The 18,186-nt window shown below is 38.0% G+C and overlaps 1 protein-coding gene across 1 annotated transcript in view; it reads left to right on the forward strand.

The window, feature by feature from the left end:
- Positions 1-18,186, forward strand: part of mybpc3 (myosin binding protein C3) — a 53,359-nt gene that overhangs the window by 21,211 nt on the left and 13,962 nt on the right. The window contains exons 13-25 of the mRNA XM_052142092.1: positions 330-454; positions 613-718; positions 4,026-4,192; positions 5,376-5,541; positions 5,798-5,904; positions 6,005-6,034; positions 6,130-6,269; positions 9,662-9,821; positions 10,650-10,754; positions 11,011-11,199; positions 14,968-15,102; positions 15,928-16,095; positions 16,315-16,403. Coding sequence (XP_051998052.1) covers positions 330-454; positions 613-718; positions 4,026-4,192; positions 5,376-5,541; positions 5,798-5,904; positions 6,005-6,034; positions 6,130-6,269; positions 9,662-9,821; positions 10,650-10,754; positions 11,011-11,199; positions 14,968-15,102; positions 15,928-16,095; positions 16,315-16,403 — 1,687 coding nt within the window. The remainder of the gene's footprint in view (positions 1-329; positions 455-612; positions 719-4,025; positions 4,193-5,375; positions 5,542-5,797; positions 5,905-6,004; positions 6,035-6,129; positions 6,270-9,661; positions 9,822-10,649; positions 10,755-11,010; positions 11,200-14,967; positions 15,103-15,927; positions 16,096-16,314; positions 16,404-18,186) is intronic.

The following is an 18,186-nucleotide window of genomic DNA, read 5'->3' on the forward strand; positions in this document are numbered from 1 at the left end:
AAAAGTCCCTCCTCTAAGTTATGATATATGATATTTGATGTTCTTTTTATTTTTCAGTTTTGATCATAATGCCTACATGCTTTGTAAAGTACAGCTTCTAAGCTTTTAAATGATACCTAATTTGTGTTGGTCAAGACTGTAGTTATTCATATTTTTTATAATTTCTTTAAAGGCCAATCTGAGTTTAAAGGGTTAAACAAGTGTTTTATTCCCTATCTGTCATGTATTTGTGTTGTGCATTTGTTAGAGCCTCTCTAACATTCATACTTTGTCCCTATCTAGAGAACAATGCCAGAAATGTCACTGAATAATTTCTTATTGTCCCTCAGGTACATTTTTGAGAGTGTAGGCAACAAACGTTTTCTCACCATCAACAACTGTTCACTGTCAGACGATGCTGCCTACACCTGCATGGTTGGGGACGAGAAGAGCTTTACTGAGCTCTTTGTTAAAGGTAATTTATTTTCCACAGATGGAGGTCACTGAGAGAAGGAAAGAGAAAATTTAAATAGCAGCTTCTATAAATCTATAAAATCTATTATGATTCTTGGGCTTATTTGTCATGTATTCTTTCCTCTCTGTTCGTCTCTCATTTCTCTTTGTGACTTTCAGAGCCCCCTGTTCTGATCTTGCATAATCTAGAGGATCAGATGGTAATGAAGGGAGAAAGAGTGGAGTTTGAGTGTGAAGTGTCTGAAGAAGGTGCTCAGGTGAAATGGTAAGCCTGTCAACACACACAACAAACAAGTTAATAATTTTAAAGGTATAGTTCACCCAAACATGTAAATTCTCTCATCATTTACTCATGCTCGTGCCTGCTCAGATGTGTATGACATTCTTTCTTCTGCTGAATACAAACAAAAGTTTTTAAAAGAACATTTCAGCTCTGTAGGTCCTCACAATGCAAGTAAATGGGTACCAAAAGTTTTAAGCTCTAAATTGCACATAAAGGCAGCTCAAAAATAGTCCATACAACTCCGGTGATATATATCTTCAGAAACAGTTCAATATTTAAGTCCTTTTTAACTATAAATTCTTCTCCCTGTCAGTAGTTGGCAATGTGCACAAAGAATGCGAATCACCAAAAACAAAAGAAAAAGAATGGACGTGAAAGTGGAGTTTGATAGTAAAACAGCACTTAAACTTTGATCTGTTTCTTACCCATACTTACAATACTTCTGAAGGCATGAATTTTAACCACTGGAGTCTTATGGATTACTTTTATGCTGCCTTTATGTCCTTTTGATGCTTTGGTCTCCATTAACTTGTATTATATGGATCTACAGAGATTAAATATTTTTCTAAAAATCTTCGTTTGTGTTCAGCAGAAGAATGAAAGTCATACACATCTGGGATGGCTTGTGGGTGAGTAAATGAAAAGAGAATTTTCATTTTTGGGTGAACTATCCCTTTAAATAACATTTCAGACGAACTTTGGCCAGTTTGTGTATTTCTTCTGCACCTTCAAAAATGTTTTCAAAAAAAGCCAAAGCATCAAGCACAACTCGCTCAATGTACTGCTCTCATACGTGGTGTTTCGTTTGTAAACAAAGTGGTATTTTGAACAAATCTATGTCAGTGATTCTCAATGAGGCCCACTCGGGGGCTCAGTCAATTTCCATAAGATAACTTCAAATTACCTTTAATAAAAAATGCTCAAAATCAAGTTGTACATGTAAACAGACATATTTCTTATTTCAATTCAACAGCTGCCTTCAACGGTTTTTACTGAAGAATATTTTGACATTCATCATTGACATTCCTAGTTTCTGTTAATAAAGTTAGCAAATTTCTCATTAGAAATAAAAGAGGAAATATCTTATATCTGTATGTGGGGCCTTCGAAAATTGTTTTTGAATGAACAAATTTTTGACTTGATGCTCACTCATAAACATAAAAAAATCTTATTTGTCGCCACTTACTGGCATAAAGATGTAATCAACAGAAATGGTCACTAAACAAATCAGTACTATTTGATAAGCCACAGACACATACAAGAGGAGTGATACAAATAGGGAAATGTCCCAGTGAAATTTAAATGTTGTCATAAGTTAAAACAAGTCTGAGTTTGAGTGTGAAGTGTTTGAAGAAGGCATTTGCGTTCCCACTTGTTCTTTCCATTAGCCATAACCCCATTTCCAATAAAAGGCCTTTCAGGTAAGATATGTATCTGTAAACATGTAACGAATGTGTGTTGTACACACAAATGAACATGATGCTCTAAATGCTGAAACCAGTGGAGAGTTTTAAAAAGATGACCATTTCACAAGCTGTCCATGTGCTGAGATGAGTTAGAGTCCAGTAGATGGCATATGTGTCTCTTTAAACATGGCTGACTGGCTGGTTGGGTGAGTCACACTGACTGACAGATGGAGGTGCATGAGTGAGTGCTGGCTCTGCCATAGCTGTAGCCAAGGCTCTATATCACCCTGGGCTGTAAATGATCAGAGCCTGGAAAAGGTCACAACAGCCTTTTAGCACCTCAGAAGTGTCCTAGAATAGAATGAGAAAGTCCTTGGCAGTTTGTGGCACCTCTCTTGAATAGTGGATGATTTTCTAGAACCAGAACTAGATACCGTTCCTAGTACTAATACTCTCTAATATAAGACTTTATATTACAAGTGGAATGGTATAGGAATATTGATTTAAGAAAACGTATTTTAATGAAAATTTGTGAACTGTAATGAAATAGTGTTGTATTACGTTGGGATCAGTACAAAAGCTTGTGAGCCTATGAGAAATGATTAGCAGCTACTAACTTAAAGGGATAGTTCACACCAAAATTCACACCATTTACTCACCCTCATGCCATCTGAGATGTGTATTACTTTCTTTCTTCTGCAAAACCCTTCTGCAAAAGATTTGTAGAAAAAAGTTCCAGGCTCAGCAGGTCCTTAGAATGGGAGAGGATGGTGATTAGATATTTGTAAATATCACAGATAGTCAGCATAAAAGTAATCCATCCTGTCTTCAGCAGTGACATTAATGTTTTCTAAAGCGAATTGATCACTTTGTGTGCAAAAAATAATAACATTTATGCACTTTTTAACTATAAAAGATCGCTTCCAGTTAGGTGTTGATGAATGGCAGAATTTACCTGAGTACTCCTGTGACGGAAGCGCGATGGCATTTTTGGGCGAACTATCCCTTTAATATATCGTAACTCCTTTACAACATCTGCCATTTGATTTATTTAATTTACTGTCATTGCCTCTTAATAATGTTCATAAATGAAGATTGATGTTTCAGAGGTTGATTAGTATAGTACATAGCACGACACTTTTAGTCATCATTTTTGGTCCTGCATAGTTCAAGTGAAAACTTTCTTGGAATTTAACTCACTATTGTAATTATTTAAAACGTTTCCCCCTCATTTTCCTGATTTAATGTTCATGTCTTTAGCAGTATAGTTAGATACATTTTTAAATGTATAAATGTATGGGTGAATTTATACATATATGAATCTGAATCATGAATTTCAGCATGATTAATTCACATGACACGTACGTTTACCTGTTAGTTTTAAAGGGACAGTTCACCAAAAAACAGATAAAAGCAGCATAAAAGTAATCCATAAAACTCCAGTTGTTTAATCCATATCCACAAAAGCAATTTGATATGTGTGGGTGATAAACAGATTAACAGATTTTCTTTTTTACTATAAATCTCTGCTTTCACTTTCAGATGTGAAAGTGAATATAAACAGGCACCACATGCAACTTTCAGACGTAAAAATGAAATTGAAAGTGGAGATTTATAGTAAAAAAGGACTCAAATATGAATCTGTTTCTGGAGTCATATGGATTACTTTTATGCTGCTTTAATCTGCCACAATTCACTTTCATTGAAAGGACCAACAGAGTTATTCTTCTAAAAATCTTTGTTTGTGTTCTGCAGAAGAAAAAGTTCAAATACTGCACATCTGGGATGGCATGAGGCTGAGTAAATGATGAGAGAATTTTATTTTTTGGGTGACCTATCCCTTTAACAAATATTAATGAGTTCCAAACCTCTGAATCTTACAGGGAGAAAGATGGTGTTGAACTCACCCGAGATGAGTCTTTCAAGTACCGCTTTAAGAAAGATGGATGTAAGCATGTCCTTATCATTAATGATGTGACAAAGGAAGACTGTGGACATTACCAGGTGAAAACCAATGGAGGCCAATCTTTAGCAGAGCTCATGGTTCAGGGTAAGTAGGACTAGTAAGTCTTAAGTACATCACCATTGCTTGTTCTAGTTTATGTGACGTAATCATTTGCAGATTGATTTCTGTAGATTGTTTGGGTTGCGAATACCATGTTTGACAGTGGGAAGAATGCTTTCATAAAAATGCTTTGCATAGAAACCCATTTTACCCCATCTTCCTTAAACCCCACCCATTTATGGTCAAGTCACTCAAATCTCACCTCTTGTCAGTTCAGAAAACATGGCCACAAGGTTACAGCACACACAATTCACACATGCCAGCTATTGTTAGACCGCCTGGCCTATAAATTTTAACAGGGCAGGTGACTCTGTCTGTTTTCGCTCACTCTCTCTTTCTGTCTCTGTCACACACTGCACTCTCTCTCTCTCTCTCTCTCTCTCTCTCTCTCTCTCTCTCTCTCTTTCATTAGAATCTAAGAAAGATTTATGACTCATTCCCTTTCGCTCCCATTTCTTTTTATTGTCTGTATCTCTCTCTTTCTCACTCTCTCTCTCTCTTCTGTATTTCCCTTCATCATTCCGTTCTTTATAAGCCATTCTGAATCTTCAAGCATGCATTGCACTTTACAAGCAACCTAATACCCAGGTATTAGGGCTTTAGATCAATTATTGGATGTGCTTATAAGAAAAAGAAAAGCCAGCTGCTCAGCAATACCAGTGTGCTAGTGGGATGTTACCATACCATTACCATACCCCACCTCTTAATGTTATGCTCTTAAATGCTGCTCAGTAGGTCCTTCTTTGCAGCAGTCCAAAATATCTTCTAGTGAGGATTTTGCTATACATTTTGGATTTACTTTAAATAAATATATGTATTTTTATTAGGTTATGCACTTTTAAATGGCCTAAATCCCTTACAAATATACTGTGTCAGCACCATGGTAAAGTGATGGTATGAAATGATAATACCATGGTACTGACTGATAACCATATTCATATACTGTAGGACTACTTTGGTATTTACATTGGTACAGGTCTTCAAGGTACTTAAAATAAATCCATGGTACTGTGTAGTTACTGATGTTAACATATGGTAGCTCGGCATTTGTCCTGTAATATGGTAAGCTTCCATATTTAGTTTTTGTTTGCTGTTTTGTCTTTTCAGTCTGTTTAAATGTTTGGTCAAGTGTGATGATATTGTGTCCTCTTTGTCCTGTGATCTTTAGAAAAGGAGCTAGAGATCTATCAAAACATTGCTGACCTGACGGTGAAGGCCAAAGACCAGGCTGTATTCAAGTGTGAGGTTTCTGATGAAAATGTAAAAGGCATCTGGTACAAAAATGGAGTGGAGGTGAAGCCTGATGCCAGAACACATATCACACACATTGGCAGGTGAGTGTGTGTGAGTTGTAGAGGAATGCTGAAGGTACTGTAAATATACTGACTGTGCAACCTTCCCTCAGATGAAAATGTTTAAGACAACAAGAAGACAAAATACTGATTAAAAATATACATGTAAATATATGTACTGTACATTGCATTATATGCAATTCCATCATATGCGCATGATCAATGATTTGTTCATAAGAGATCTTTTATCTTAAATTGATAGAATACTAATAGAATCTTACTCAGTTTTTCGCTTTAGGAATCATAAGCTCACCATTGATGATGTGAAGCCAGAGGATGAGGGTGACTACACCTTCGTTCCTGAGGGCTATGCATTCAATCTCTCTGCCAAGCTCAACTTCTTGGGTATTCTCCTCTCATTTAACACAAATGTATGCCTTTACCCTTCTTTCTTCATTTCTACGACATTGTTATTCAAATTATTGTCTCTCTTTCATCTTTACAGAGGTCAAGATTGACTATGTTCCTCGTTCAGGTTTTTCTGAGAACTACTTTATACCTAAAAATATTAAAATAAAGCAGAGTAACAATGTGTTTGACTGGTGGCTGCTGACTCTTGTCTTAATTAAGATCCTCCCAAGATTCACCTGGACTGCATGGGGCGCACAGCTGAGTCCACTATTTTGGTTGTGGCAGGAAACAAACTGCGACTTGATGTACCAATTACAGGAGATCCTGCCCCTACTGTGGTTTGGACTAAATCAGAAAAGGTAGGAGCAATTTGTTAAATTTTGGCTGCCATCGGTTCTCATAGCTAATAGGTCTGCTCAGTTCTAGTTGACATTCAGAATGTCTTTTTTTTTAATTTATTTTTTTTACATGAATTGCATTCTATGAAATCCTCTGCAGTATTTTCGAAGTGTGTGTGGTGTACTGTACTTCTTTACGATTTGCCATGTTGTCCTGCAAATGTAACAGGAGATCCAGCATGTGGGCTTCAAAACGCTTAGAAGCCTTGAGAGGTAGGTAACATGTCCCAGCCTTAACCAGAAAGTCTGTTGAGGTTCAGTGGGACTGGGATGTTTGTACTGAAATTGGAGGTTGATGGTTCAGTTTCTCACACTAAACCTTTGACCTGGTTGCCATGGCTTCACTGCTTCTGCTCTGCTCATGTAGGATAGGTCTAAGGAGGGAGAGTCGCATCCTGAACCAACGCACACATGGACACTGAAGAGCGGTGAAGTGAGTTTGTGCCTGAAAAACAACAACACCAACCTGATCACCTGTACGGTGCACATTATCATGTGCTGTAGTTTCTTCTATGCTTCATGCTCTGGCTGTGATGTTTTTTTATTAACTCATGTTGCATGGTGATGCAGTATTGGTCAATTTAATCCAGGGGGACACTCCACAGAACTCATGTTAATATTTTTGCCTGTTCTTATTTATTGCTTCATTTTTAAAGGTGCGCTCAGTAAGTTTTTGTTGACATTGTCTTGAACTTACACTGACACCTAGTGGTGTAGATGCAGCATCATTCAAATGCAACAGTTTTCAGTTACTGATGTCATTGTAGAATTTAACTATTCACAGCCAGACATGATTAATTAAATCCCTGAGTGAAAGTGTCCAGTAACAGGGCGGTTACTGAGATTAAAGGAACATTTTACCTAAAAATGAAAATGTACTTACCTTAAAGCCATCCCTGATGTGTATGACTTTCCTTCTTTTGCAGAACTGAAGTGAAGATTTTTATATGCACATTTCAGCTCTGTTTGTCCATACATTGCAAGTAAATGGGTACTTTTATGGTGCCTAAATATGCCTTTTGGAATGTCAAACAGCCAGCAGCATGATGCCACCCGTTTACTTGCATTGTATGGACAAACAGAGCTGAAATGTGCTTACAAAAATCTTCACTTCGGTTCTGCTGAAGAAGGAAAGTCATACACATCTGGGATGCTTAAAGGTAAGTAAATCATGAGAGGGTTTTAATTTTTGGTGAACTAACCCTTTAAGCAATTACTATTTGGCTGTTCATGTGATCTTAACATGGAAGCTCCTATGAGGGGACCCTCTCCGTGTAGAATATTTTTTTTTTTTACAGGGTTACTGATATGACTGGAGTCTTCATCTCATAAACACAGCAAAAAAAGAAACGTCCTCTCACTTTCAACAGCTTTTATTTTCAGCAAAATTAACATATGTAAATATTTGTATGAACATAAAAAATGTGTGTGTGTGTGTGTGTGTGGGGGGGGGGGGGTAACAGTCAAAAGTAACAGTCAGTATCTGGTGTGGCCATGCTGGTGGGTCATGTCAGGATGAGCCTGCAGGAAGGGTACCAAATGAGAGAAGAGGATGTCTTCCCTGTAATGCACAACATTTTGATTGCCTGCAATGACAACAAGCTCAGTCTGATGATGATGCTGTGACACACCGCCCCAGGCCATGATGGACCCTCCAAATAGATCCCGCTCCAGAGTACAGGCCTCGGTGGAACGTTCATTTCTTAGACGATAAACGCAAGTCTGACCATCACCCCTGGTGAATCAAAACTGCGACTGGTCAGCAGGGCTGGACTGGGAAGAGAAATTGTCCCGAGATTTTACATAGCAACTAGCCCAAAAGTTGTTGGGGGGGGGGTTGGGGTGGGGTGGTTTGCTGTCCTTTTCTGCACACTGCGGCACCGTTTTGTGGTCCGGTCTGCATAACACGGCAGCTCATTTTACCTTATCGTTTTGCAGCCGACCCAGCGGACCCTTTGGTTATCCTGATGGTCAGTTTTCCCCTGATCAGCCCTAAAGTGCGTCGGCCCACCAGAAAAATGCCCGGTATGCCAGATTACCAGTCCAGCCCTGCTCATCAGTTAAGAGCACTTTTTGCTTGTCCTGTCTGTCTGGTTCACTGAAGGTGGGTTTGTGCCCATAGGCGATATTGTTGCCGGTGATGTCTGGTAAGAACCTGCCTTACAACAGGCCTACAAGCCCTCAGTCCAGCCTCTCTCATTCTATTGCGGACAGTCTGAGCACTGACTGATGGAGGAATTGTGGGTTTCTGGTGTAACTCATGCAGTTGTTGTTGTTGCCATCCTGTGCCTGTCCCGCAGGTGACAGCTGTCCTTCCTGTCTCCCTGTAGCACCTGTCTTAGGTGTCTCACAGTACTGATATTGCAATTTATTGCCCTGGTCACATCTGCAGTCCTCATGCCTCCATGCAGCATGCCTAAGGCACTTTCACATAGATGAGCAGAGACCCTGAGCATCTTTTCTTTTTGGAGTCAGTAGAAAGGTCTTTTTGGTGTCCTAAATTTTTATAACTGTGACCTTAATTGCCTACAGTCTGTAAGCTGTTATTGTCTTTACCACTGTTCCACAGGTGCATGTTCATTAATTGTTTATGGTTCATTGAACAAGCATGGAAAACATTGTTTAAACCCTTTACAATGAAGATCTGTAAAGTTATTTGGATTTTTACAACATTATCTTTAAAATACAGTGTCCTGAGAAAGGGACGTTTCTTTTTTCGCTGAGTTTATAAGAAGTCATGATTTTAGATTAGACTTCTGTTGAAGTAAAACTTTTTAAATGAGGACATTTTTACTGAGTGCACCTTTAAATGTATAATTTGCTCTCTTATTGTTTAGTGTGGTGATTGAGAATGTGAACATTTGATAAAGCCAAACTGTGGTTCTTCTTCCCCTGGGTACAATGGAAACAAACTGCTCTAACATTAACACAAGCATCACTTTGAAATACAAAGTGACACTGCTACAAAGCATCAGGAGTTTCATACGCACTACACACAACTCTGTAGCACACTGTGTCAACCAGGTGAGTGCATCTTTCATAATATAAAGTTATTCAGAAATGAGGTTGGAACATAAGAGCTAAGCGACATCCAGTCATAGGAACTAGGGCAGGTAATGAACAGGTAATGTATAATAGCTTAGATTTCAGATATCAGTGGTATCTAAGGGTGTGTTAGCATTTGCAAGGACTGTATTATATTGAAATGTATTCTTTGATCTGTTCTTGATTGCCTGGTTTTTGATTAGTCTGCTAAGTTGAATGTGAAAGGCTTGTGACTGATCCAGAGTGACGTCGTCAATAAAGTATTGATGAATAATTTTTATAACAAGTGGTTGTGATTAATGGATCAGGTGGTGACAGACACAGATGGTCGTGTCCATGTGGAGAGTACCAAAGGCCATTGCATCTTTACCATAGAGGGGGCGGAACGTCAGGATGAGGGCGTGTACTCTGTCATTGTTCGGAATCCTGCTGGAGAGGATACAGCTGACATTAATGTCAAAGTTGTTGGTAAGCTTCTTTAAAGCCCATTTGGATGGGCACATCTGCCAACTGTTCACTGGGAGGCTGAAGTTAGCCCCTTATTTGAATGAACCCATATTTCTTTGTATCGTTTCATTTTTTAAATAATTTTGTGTACATTTATGGCATTATACTTGGTGTTGTTTTACCCTAGCATTAATATAAAAAAACAACTAGTTACCACTGCTGTGAAAAGGTTTCTAATGCAGCAGCTGAGGGAGTCACAGAAAATTTGGCATCTTTCTCTCTTCTGACTACCATAAATAATGCACCGTTTTTTTACACTTTTTGAAAGTCATAGAGACATACAGTAATAGTGAAGTTTTTATTTATCTGTTAGAGCAACTAGAAATGTACCAATAATATTTGCTTATATGTGTCCATATGGGCCATGTGGCAGAATCTGATTTTAATTTCAGAAAACTCAATTAGATCAGAGGTGAAGTGCTTTTTCCTTTCTTCTGGCTAACACTCTTTTACTCAATAAAAGTATTCAATAGACACTTTTCCACTATCAAAATGTGTGAACCATGGCTATCAACTGGTCAGCCGGGGCCAATAACCTTGGATCTTGAGCCAGGAGACCAAAATCAATGTTTTACAATGCAGTTTTATAATTATGCATTCAAAATGACATTTTAAATATCAGAGGGCTTATTAGCTGTACCGCACTTCACTTTGACTGCACTATGTGACATCACTTACTGTAGAAAGCCTAGAGGAGAGCTGTGAATGTGGGTTGATATGGAGAATGCTTTAAAATATATCAATATTGTGACTGCAATCTTTTGTGATAGCGCTCTTAATGCATTGCAGATGTGCCAGATCCACCTGAAGCTCCCAGAATCCTGAGCGTCGCTGAAGATTCCTGTGTTGTCCAGTGGGATGCCCCACTGTTTGATGGTGGCCAGCCAGTCATAGGTGAGTTACCTATTTATAGTAAATAGTGTTACTAAAGTTAGTTCATAATGTACCAACAGTAAAATATTGTTGTTGACCTCATCATCAAGTTCTTAAGGCCTATAAATGAATTTTACTTGAGGAAACCTTTAACTAACTTCATGGTGAATTTTAATAGCACCATAATGTTGCAAAAAAAAACATTAATTCCCCTTGTAAGTTCCAGTTTGGAGGAAATGTAGGAGGACAATATTGAGCTTATTTTATGTCTTTTCAGGTTATGTACTGGAAAGGAAGAAGAAAAAGAGCTACAGATGGATGAGACTCAATTTTGATCCTTTTAAAGATACTACATATGAAGCCAAAAAAATGATTGAAGGTGTACCCTATGAGATGCGTGTTTATGCAGTGAACGCCATCGGAATGTCCCGCCCCAGTCCTGCCTCCCAGCCATTTGTGCCAATTGGTGAGTTCCACTGCTTTGGTTTATACCCAGTTGTGTTTCCAGGAGACATTTATTTCCTCAATTTTGTTGAATGCTTTTCTTTAAGCCACTAAAAGAAGAAATTTGAATTTACATTTAATTGTTGGTTGGGTAAACAGGGAATGTATGCTGAATGTCATCAGTAACAGGAGTAGTGGACACAGACCATTGTTTTTTTGTGTGTGAAATCTAGTCATTTAGTAGTGATATATTTTGGAAAGATCCAAGCCTTACTCAAGGTACTGGCTATAGTGCTATTGTTGAGGTTGTGCTGTTGTCCTTCTCATAAGGCATCTTCTTTCAAATCCGCTTGCCAAGTAAGGACGGGTGTCCCCTCAAGACACCTGGAGCTTTCTAGTTGACACAACAAACAGGTTGTGTTTGGTTAAAGAGCTCCAAAAAGCTCCTATTTGGTGGTACAACAACTTAAAAAATGGACATCTTCACGATGTCTCATATTTTCAAGTGTCCATAATTTGCCTGGTTCAAATTTCACATAATCTTCCAGTGAGAGGTGTTGAAAGCATTGCTATCTGTGTAGACTGTTGTCGGTTGCAAGGCAGCTGATTAGGAAACTATCTTTGGCATCCTCCTCTATAAATAATGGCACGTTAGCACACTGCAAAGCTGTGTCCAGTCTTGTGGTATCTACTGCATTGTCAAAAGAGAGGAGGGGGCTGGACGCTGCACTTTCTTTGTTGCTTACCCTGTCAACGTCACTGCGCCCAGAGGAGAGGACCACAGCAGGTGTTACAGAACAGACAGACACTTTCAGGAGGCTCTACTTGGAAAACGCACCAGACTGAAGTGACCCAGGGACAAAATGACCAAACCTAAGCTCCCCAAGACTGCTGAGAAGAAGCCAGCCGATTCACCACCGGCCGATGCTCCTACAGAGACTAAAGAGCCAGAGGCACAAGAAACACCACCTCCAGAGGAGCCTGTGCAAGAGGCCAGCTCTGAAGCTCCAGCACCTCCAGCTGAGGAGGCAGCAGCTCCTGGAGATGAAAAAGTTCCTGCTCCTCTTGCAGACAGTGCTCCCTCAGGAGAAGCAGCTCCACCAGTAGAGGAGGGGACACCATCTGCTGCTGAAGCATCCCCAGCGGAAATTGCCCCCCCACTGGAGCCGGAACCAGAGCCTGAACCTGTTTGCAGTAGGCATCTATTTCTAACACTCTCTGTCTTTGTTTGTGAAGCCTGTTCATAAATGGATTATGTTCCCATAGTCTACAAAATGTGATATCTTTTTATTTGTAGGATGATTATGTTTTAAAAGTGGTTGATAGTGGCATATATTTGGTTTTATTTTGTATATTTTTTTTTGTATATTTTCTATATTTTGGCTTTTTTTGATTCACCATTATCTGTCATTACAGAGATAGGTCACCCAGAAATTAAATTGTATTTCTTCTGAGGAACACAAAAGGAAATGTTTGAATAGTGATTAAGACCAACATTCTGCATAACACATCCTTTAGTGATCCACAGAACAAATAAAGTCATATGGGTTTGGAAAAACTTGAGGATGAGTAAATGATGACTTTAAGTTTTGGGTGAACTATCACTTTAAGTATATTACAAGAACTGTTCTAATAATACACAGTAAAGTACTAGAAAAAAGCCAAACAATTTAATAGCACCTGTCTACATGCAATTAATGGCTAATTAATTGGGCTTGCACAGTGGTGTGCTTTAAAGTTGACCCAAAAATGAAACTTCTCTCATCATTTACTCATGCCATTACAGATGTGTATGACTTTTTTTCTTCTGCAGAACACAAAGATATTTTTAGAAGAATATCTCAGCTCTGTTGGTCCTTTCAATGCAAGTGAATGGTGGCCAAAATACTAAAAATACTATTATTTACTATAACTCTCCACTCGCATCTGAAAATCAAAAGTGGTGCCTGTTTAGTTTCACTTTCCCATCCGAAAGTAAAAGTGATAATGAAAATTTACATTAAAAAATTACTATATTCTGATTCTGTTTCTTAACCACACCTATCATATCACATTTGAAGATATGGATTTAACCACTGGGTCTTTTGGATCATTTTTATGCTGCTTTTATCTGGGCCTACAGATTTCTGGCCACCATTCACTTGCATTGAAAGGACCAACAGAGCTTAAATATTCTATCTTTGTGTTCTGCGGAAGTAAGAAAGTCATACACATCTGTAATGGCATGAGAGTGAGTAAATGATGAGATAGTTTTCATTTTTGGGTGAACTATCCCTTTAAGATATTGTTTTATTGCTTTGTTTCAATGGCACAGCTCATTGAGCACACAATATTTATGTCATAGTGTAAACTGTTGAATCTAAGACTAATAATCACCAGCATTCTGTATCTGATAAGTTGCTTAATCAATTATCCCCTCATTTAGAGTGAGAAATGGACATTTGCATTTACATTTACATTACATTTGAAAAGCTGTAGTTAAAAACTCTGCTAACTTGGCCAGATAGTAATAAATGTTCTTAGATTTGCTGCAAGTTCACAGTCTTTATAAATTCAGCTTGACCTGGGCATGCCATTGCCTCTTAAATATTGCAAGAACATTTTAGACTGAAGCTTGCTTGCAAATCAGAGCAGACAGCATGTATATCTTCAGGAGGCTCTTATCACCACTAACCTCAGACTCATTCAAGCAATGTCAGTTATTCTTGTCTGTGATGAAAGGCTTACTGTGAGGGTAGCGTGTAAGGTAACTGTAGATATACCTCCATGGTTTCCATGGATCCTTGTTATGGGAACAGGGCTTTGCTCTTCTTACATTGTTTGGTGGAACTTTGCTGGAGACCAAAGTGACAAGTCCAAGTAAATCCTGGCACAAACTAAAAAGGGTCCAGTTCTATCTCTGTCTTTGCTGGCCTAGCAAATGTACAGCAAATATGAACACTCAAAATACATCCTAAAGATAGGATCCTTGCTGTCAGATGGCAAAGCTAATCTATAGTACAACTTAATTTTAAAGTAGCTTGTCAGACAAATGCTAACCAATTTTTGACTAAATTAATGTCTGTTTTTTACACATGTTAATGTTAAGATAAAGGGACTGAGAGCATCATATGATATGTTAAATGTTTGTGTGTGTGTGTACTGCTTATGTATCTGTTTCTTTCTATGCCTTTGTGTCATTCTTATGTATTTTTTTTTAGAAAAAGTTTTTAAAAGGGCACTAAATACTTACAATTGTATTATAAAAAACAGAAACTTTGGTAACACTATACAATAAGGTTCAATATTAATTAACAAAATTATTTAATATTAACTTACAATGAACAATACCTTTACAGCATTTATTATACTCGATTAATGTTAATTATAACATATATTCATAAATGTTTTAAATCAAAAGTTGTATTTGTTAATAGTAGTTAATGCACTATAAACTAACATGAACAAACAATGAACCATTTTATTTTTATTAACTAGCATTAACAAAGATTAATAAATGCTGTAAAAATATATTGTTTATTAGTCCATGATACCTAATGCATTAGCCAATGTTAACGAATGGAACCTTATTGTAAAGTGTTACCGAAACTTTATTATAAATAAAACATAAAAAATAAAATATATGAATGCAAAGTTATTATTATTATTTACTCTGAATGGTGATACAATGAAAATGTTACTTGAACAAAAAGAAACAAAACTTTATACAAAGTCAGAATACAGTCATTACCTCTTTACCTTATTGTTTGTGCGGAACAGCATCTCATGCTTATCGACTTCCTGCCCACAGCTCCTACTAGCGAGCCAATTGGCCTGTGTGTGGATGACATCAGTGATACCACCATCTCACTGAAATGGAGGGCTCCAGAGAGGATGGGCTCAGCTGAACTCAATGGTTATGGGGTTGAGTATTGCAAGGAAGGCTGTAAGTGTGCTTGAATGAGTATTGTTTTAAAGATTAGCCTCAGCATGTCAGCAAATCTAAAGATTCCTCATGTAATTTATGATAAAGCCTAATGAAAGATTTAAAAAACAATATTCAAAGAGAGACAAAAACTCTTCTGTGAAACTGCAACAGAATCCACCCATAAATTCATAACGCAAGCTTGCCATGTAAACTGAGAGTCTTTGTATACCCATTTATATAAACCCAAGGCTCTAGTCAAAAGAATATTGTGCCAAATAATCTTGAGACATAATTTTAAAGACTTGGCATAAACACAGAGTTTACTGAATCAGGCTGCTCTTGGTTCCTTAGAGGTAATTTAATGAAATGGGGGTGTACAGGTTAATTTGCACATTTTCTATCATATCATATTCTGGATCCATTTCAGAAAAGATTAAATAAATATGGCAAAGGTTTGTCTGTAAGACCACTGCACTATAATAATTGTTTTATGGAGCTCATATTGCTAATTTGCACAGACGGACAGATAAGCTGCTCTGTTTGAATTCTCCCTGGTATGCTGCTGTTGATTTCTCGAAAGCTGACTTATACCAATATGTATTTTACTGTAAAGTTATCCAGGGATATCCTCATATTTACAATAGTTTCTAATTCTCTCCATCATACCTGTTTTACACATAAACTCATGCGGTTATGTATTGGTACTGTCTGTATTTATATCTTATTGCAGGTGTATTATGTTAATTATACCTTAATTTATGTGTACAAATGTGTAGTATTCCTAAAGGTACTTCTAAAAGTCCTCAATGTTCTGTGTCTGAAGTCTGTCTTTTATACCTGTAGCTGATGAATGGATTCCTGCATTTGCGGGTCTCACAGAAAGGACCTCTGTGATCATCCGTGACCTGCCAACTGGAGAGAAGATGCAGTTCCGTGTGAGGGCATATAATATGGCGGGCCCAAGCCCTCCTGCCACATTGCCACAGGCAGTCACCATCCGCGAGATCATGCGTAAGTTACAAAGCAGTAAAGACAGGCAATGCCACAAGAGATATGTGTGGTGCATAAGCTCAACTTGGTCAACACATTTCATATAATACAGCGAATGACCTTAAAATGTTAAGTTAGCTCATTTAATTAGCTTGCTTCATTGAAGTGCAGAGGTGGCTGGTTTGATTAAATATTGGACACCTGGGCATAATAAAATGTGTTTACTTTATCTCATTGCAGAGCGCCCCAAAATCTGGATCCCCCGTAACCTTCGTCAGACAATCATCAAGAAAGTAGGAGAAACTGTTAACCTGGTAATTCCCTTCCAGGTGAGAAATTTTTGTCTTCTTCATACGTCAATTAATATACATATATATAATCTAAAAAATTATGATTTTGCAAATAATCCTTCATATGAACATACAGTATAACCTTGGTTAAATGCAAACTGTTTAGAGTAGTTTCTTGGAAGGCATCCTTCACTGTTAAAATAAAAAGTTGAGTAAACTTAAAGCAACAAATATTTTAGTTTAATAAACCAATCTGCTCATTTTATCAAGTGGCTCGCTGTGCGTGACACCGCAGAGAGTCACAGATCGTAGAGGCTCATGCTACTCTCTGCGATCCACACACAACTTTCCACACGCCCCATTGAGAGCGAGAACTCCTAATCACGACCACGAGGAGGTTACCCCATGTGACTCTACCCTCCCTAGCATCTGGGCCAATTTGGTTGCTTAGGAGACCTGGCTGGAGTCACTCAGCACACCCTGGATTCAAACTCGTGACTCCAGGTGTGGTAGTCAGCGTCAATACTTGCTGAGCTCCCCAGGCCCCCCACAAAAAGATTCTTTATTAGGCTTATCTACATCTCTACTTAAGATCCTGTGTCTGTCTGCCCCAATTCAAAGCAAACACTATTCACCCTGATGGTGACTTTAAACAAACTTTTTACAGCAAAACATATTTAAAATAACACAGAGCCAAAACATCTATTAATTCAAAACAGATTATTTACTAATTATTTACATGTCTTCTTAAATCGGCGCACTTTGAACAAACACAGTTAAATTAAAATGAAAGGGATTGTGGGTATAGCCTTCAGTCACAATGCTTCTTCAGTTGGCATGCTCAGTAGCAGATGCAACAATATGAAGTTCATAGTACTTAACCTTAAAAGGTTCCGACAGATTTTGACTTTGATTATTCTGCCACAAATGGCCTCCTGAGCATGCTCAAAAGCCTGGAAGTTCTACCGTTACCACCAAACCTGACATTGTATGTGCTTACTGTTTAAAAATGTAAGTTGCTCTGACTTAAGTAATCTCAACTTTTTTTTTTGTTTGTTTTTTACATTTTATAGTTCCATCAACTTTTAAAATTGAGTTTATCTGACACAATTTTAATTGGAATGTTTACAGTTTCAGTGGTATGAAAAAATTCAACACAGTTCCATATTGCTGTGAACAGCAGTATAAAGCAGTGTGAAAGAGTTGGCTGTCCTCTTTCGATGCAGACTTTGACCTCCAACAACTTCCATCAGCCAGAATGCTTTGCTAGACTGTAACTCATCCACTTGTTTACAGAATCTAGTTTGCAAAACATAAATCTTTATTCTTTATCCCTTGCCATCCTCTCTATAAATACACTGAGTTCTATGGATGAAATTCAATGAGAGGCTACACACAGATGGAAGTCAATAACACAAGTCTGAACAGCAGTTGTAAAACCCCTATGGGGAACTTTGGTGTCCAAAGCACAGCAGGCTAACACCCAAATACACAAATATAAACACAACCAATGGGCGGATGGATTGGTCTACAGTATAACATGTCTCTGTGATGGCTCTAAAATATCAAAATATTTTCAAATACAACATATATCTTATTTGTTTTTATTTAATTTCTCCCCTTTACTCCCCAATTTGGAATGCCCAATTCCCAAATGCTCGTGGTGGCGTAGTGACTTGCCTCAATCTGGGTGGCTGAGGAAGTATCTCAGTTGCCTCCGCAAGACCGTTAATCCGCGCATCTTATCACGTGGCTTGTTGAGCACGTTAAAGCGGAGAAATAGCGTGTGGAGGCTTCACGCTATTCCCCGTGGCATCCACTC

Source organism: Xyrauchen texanus, chromosome 2 (assembly GCF_025860055.1).
Source record: "Xyrauchen texanus isolate HMW12.3.18 chromosome 2, RBS_HiC_50CHRs, whole genome shotgun sequence".
NCBI lineage: Eukaryota > Metazoa > Chordata > Actinopteri > Cypriniformes > Catostomidae > Xyrauchen > Xyrauchen texanus.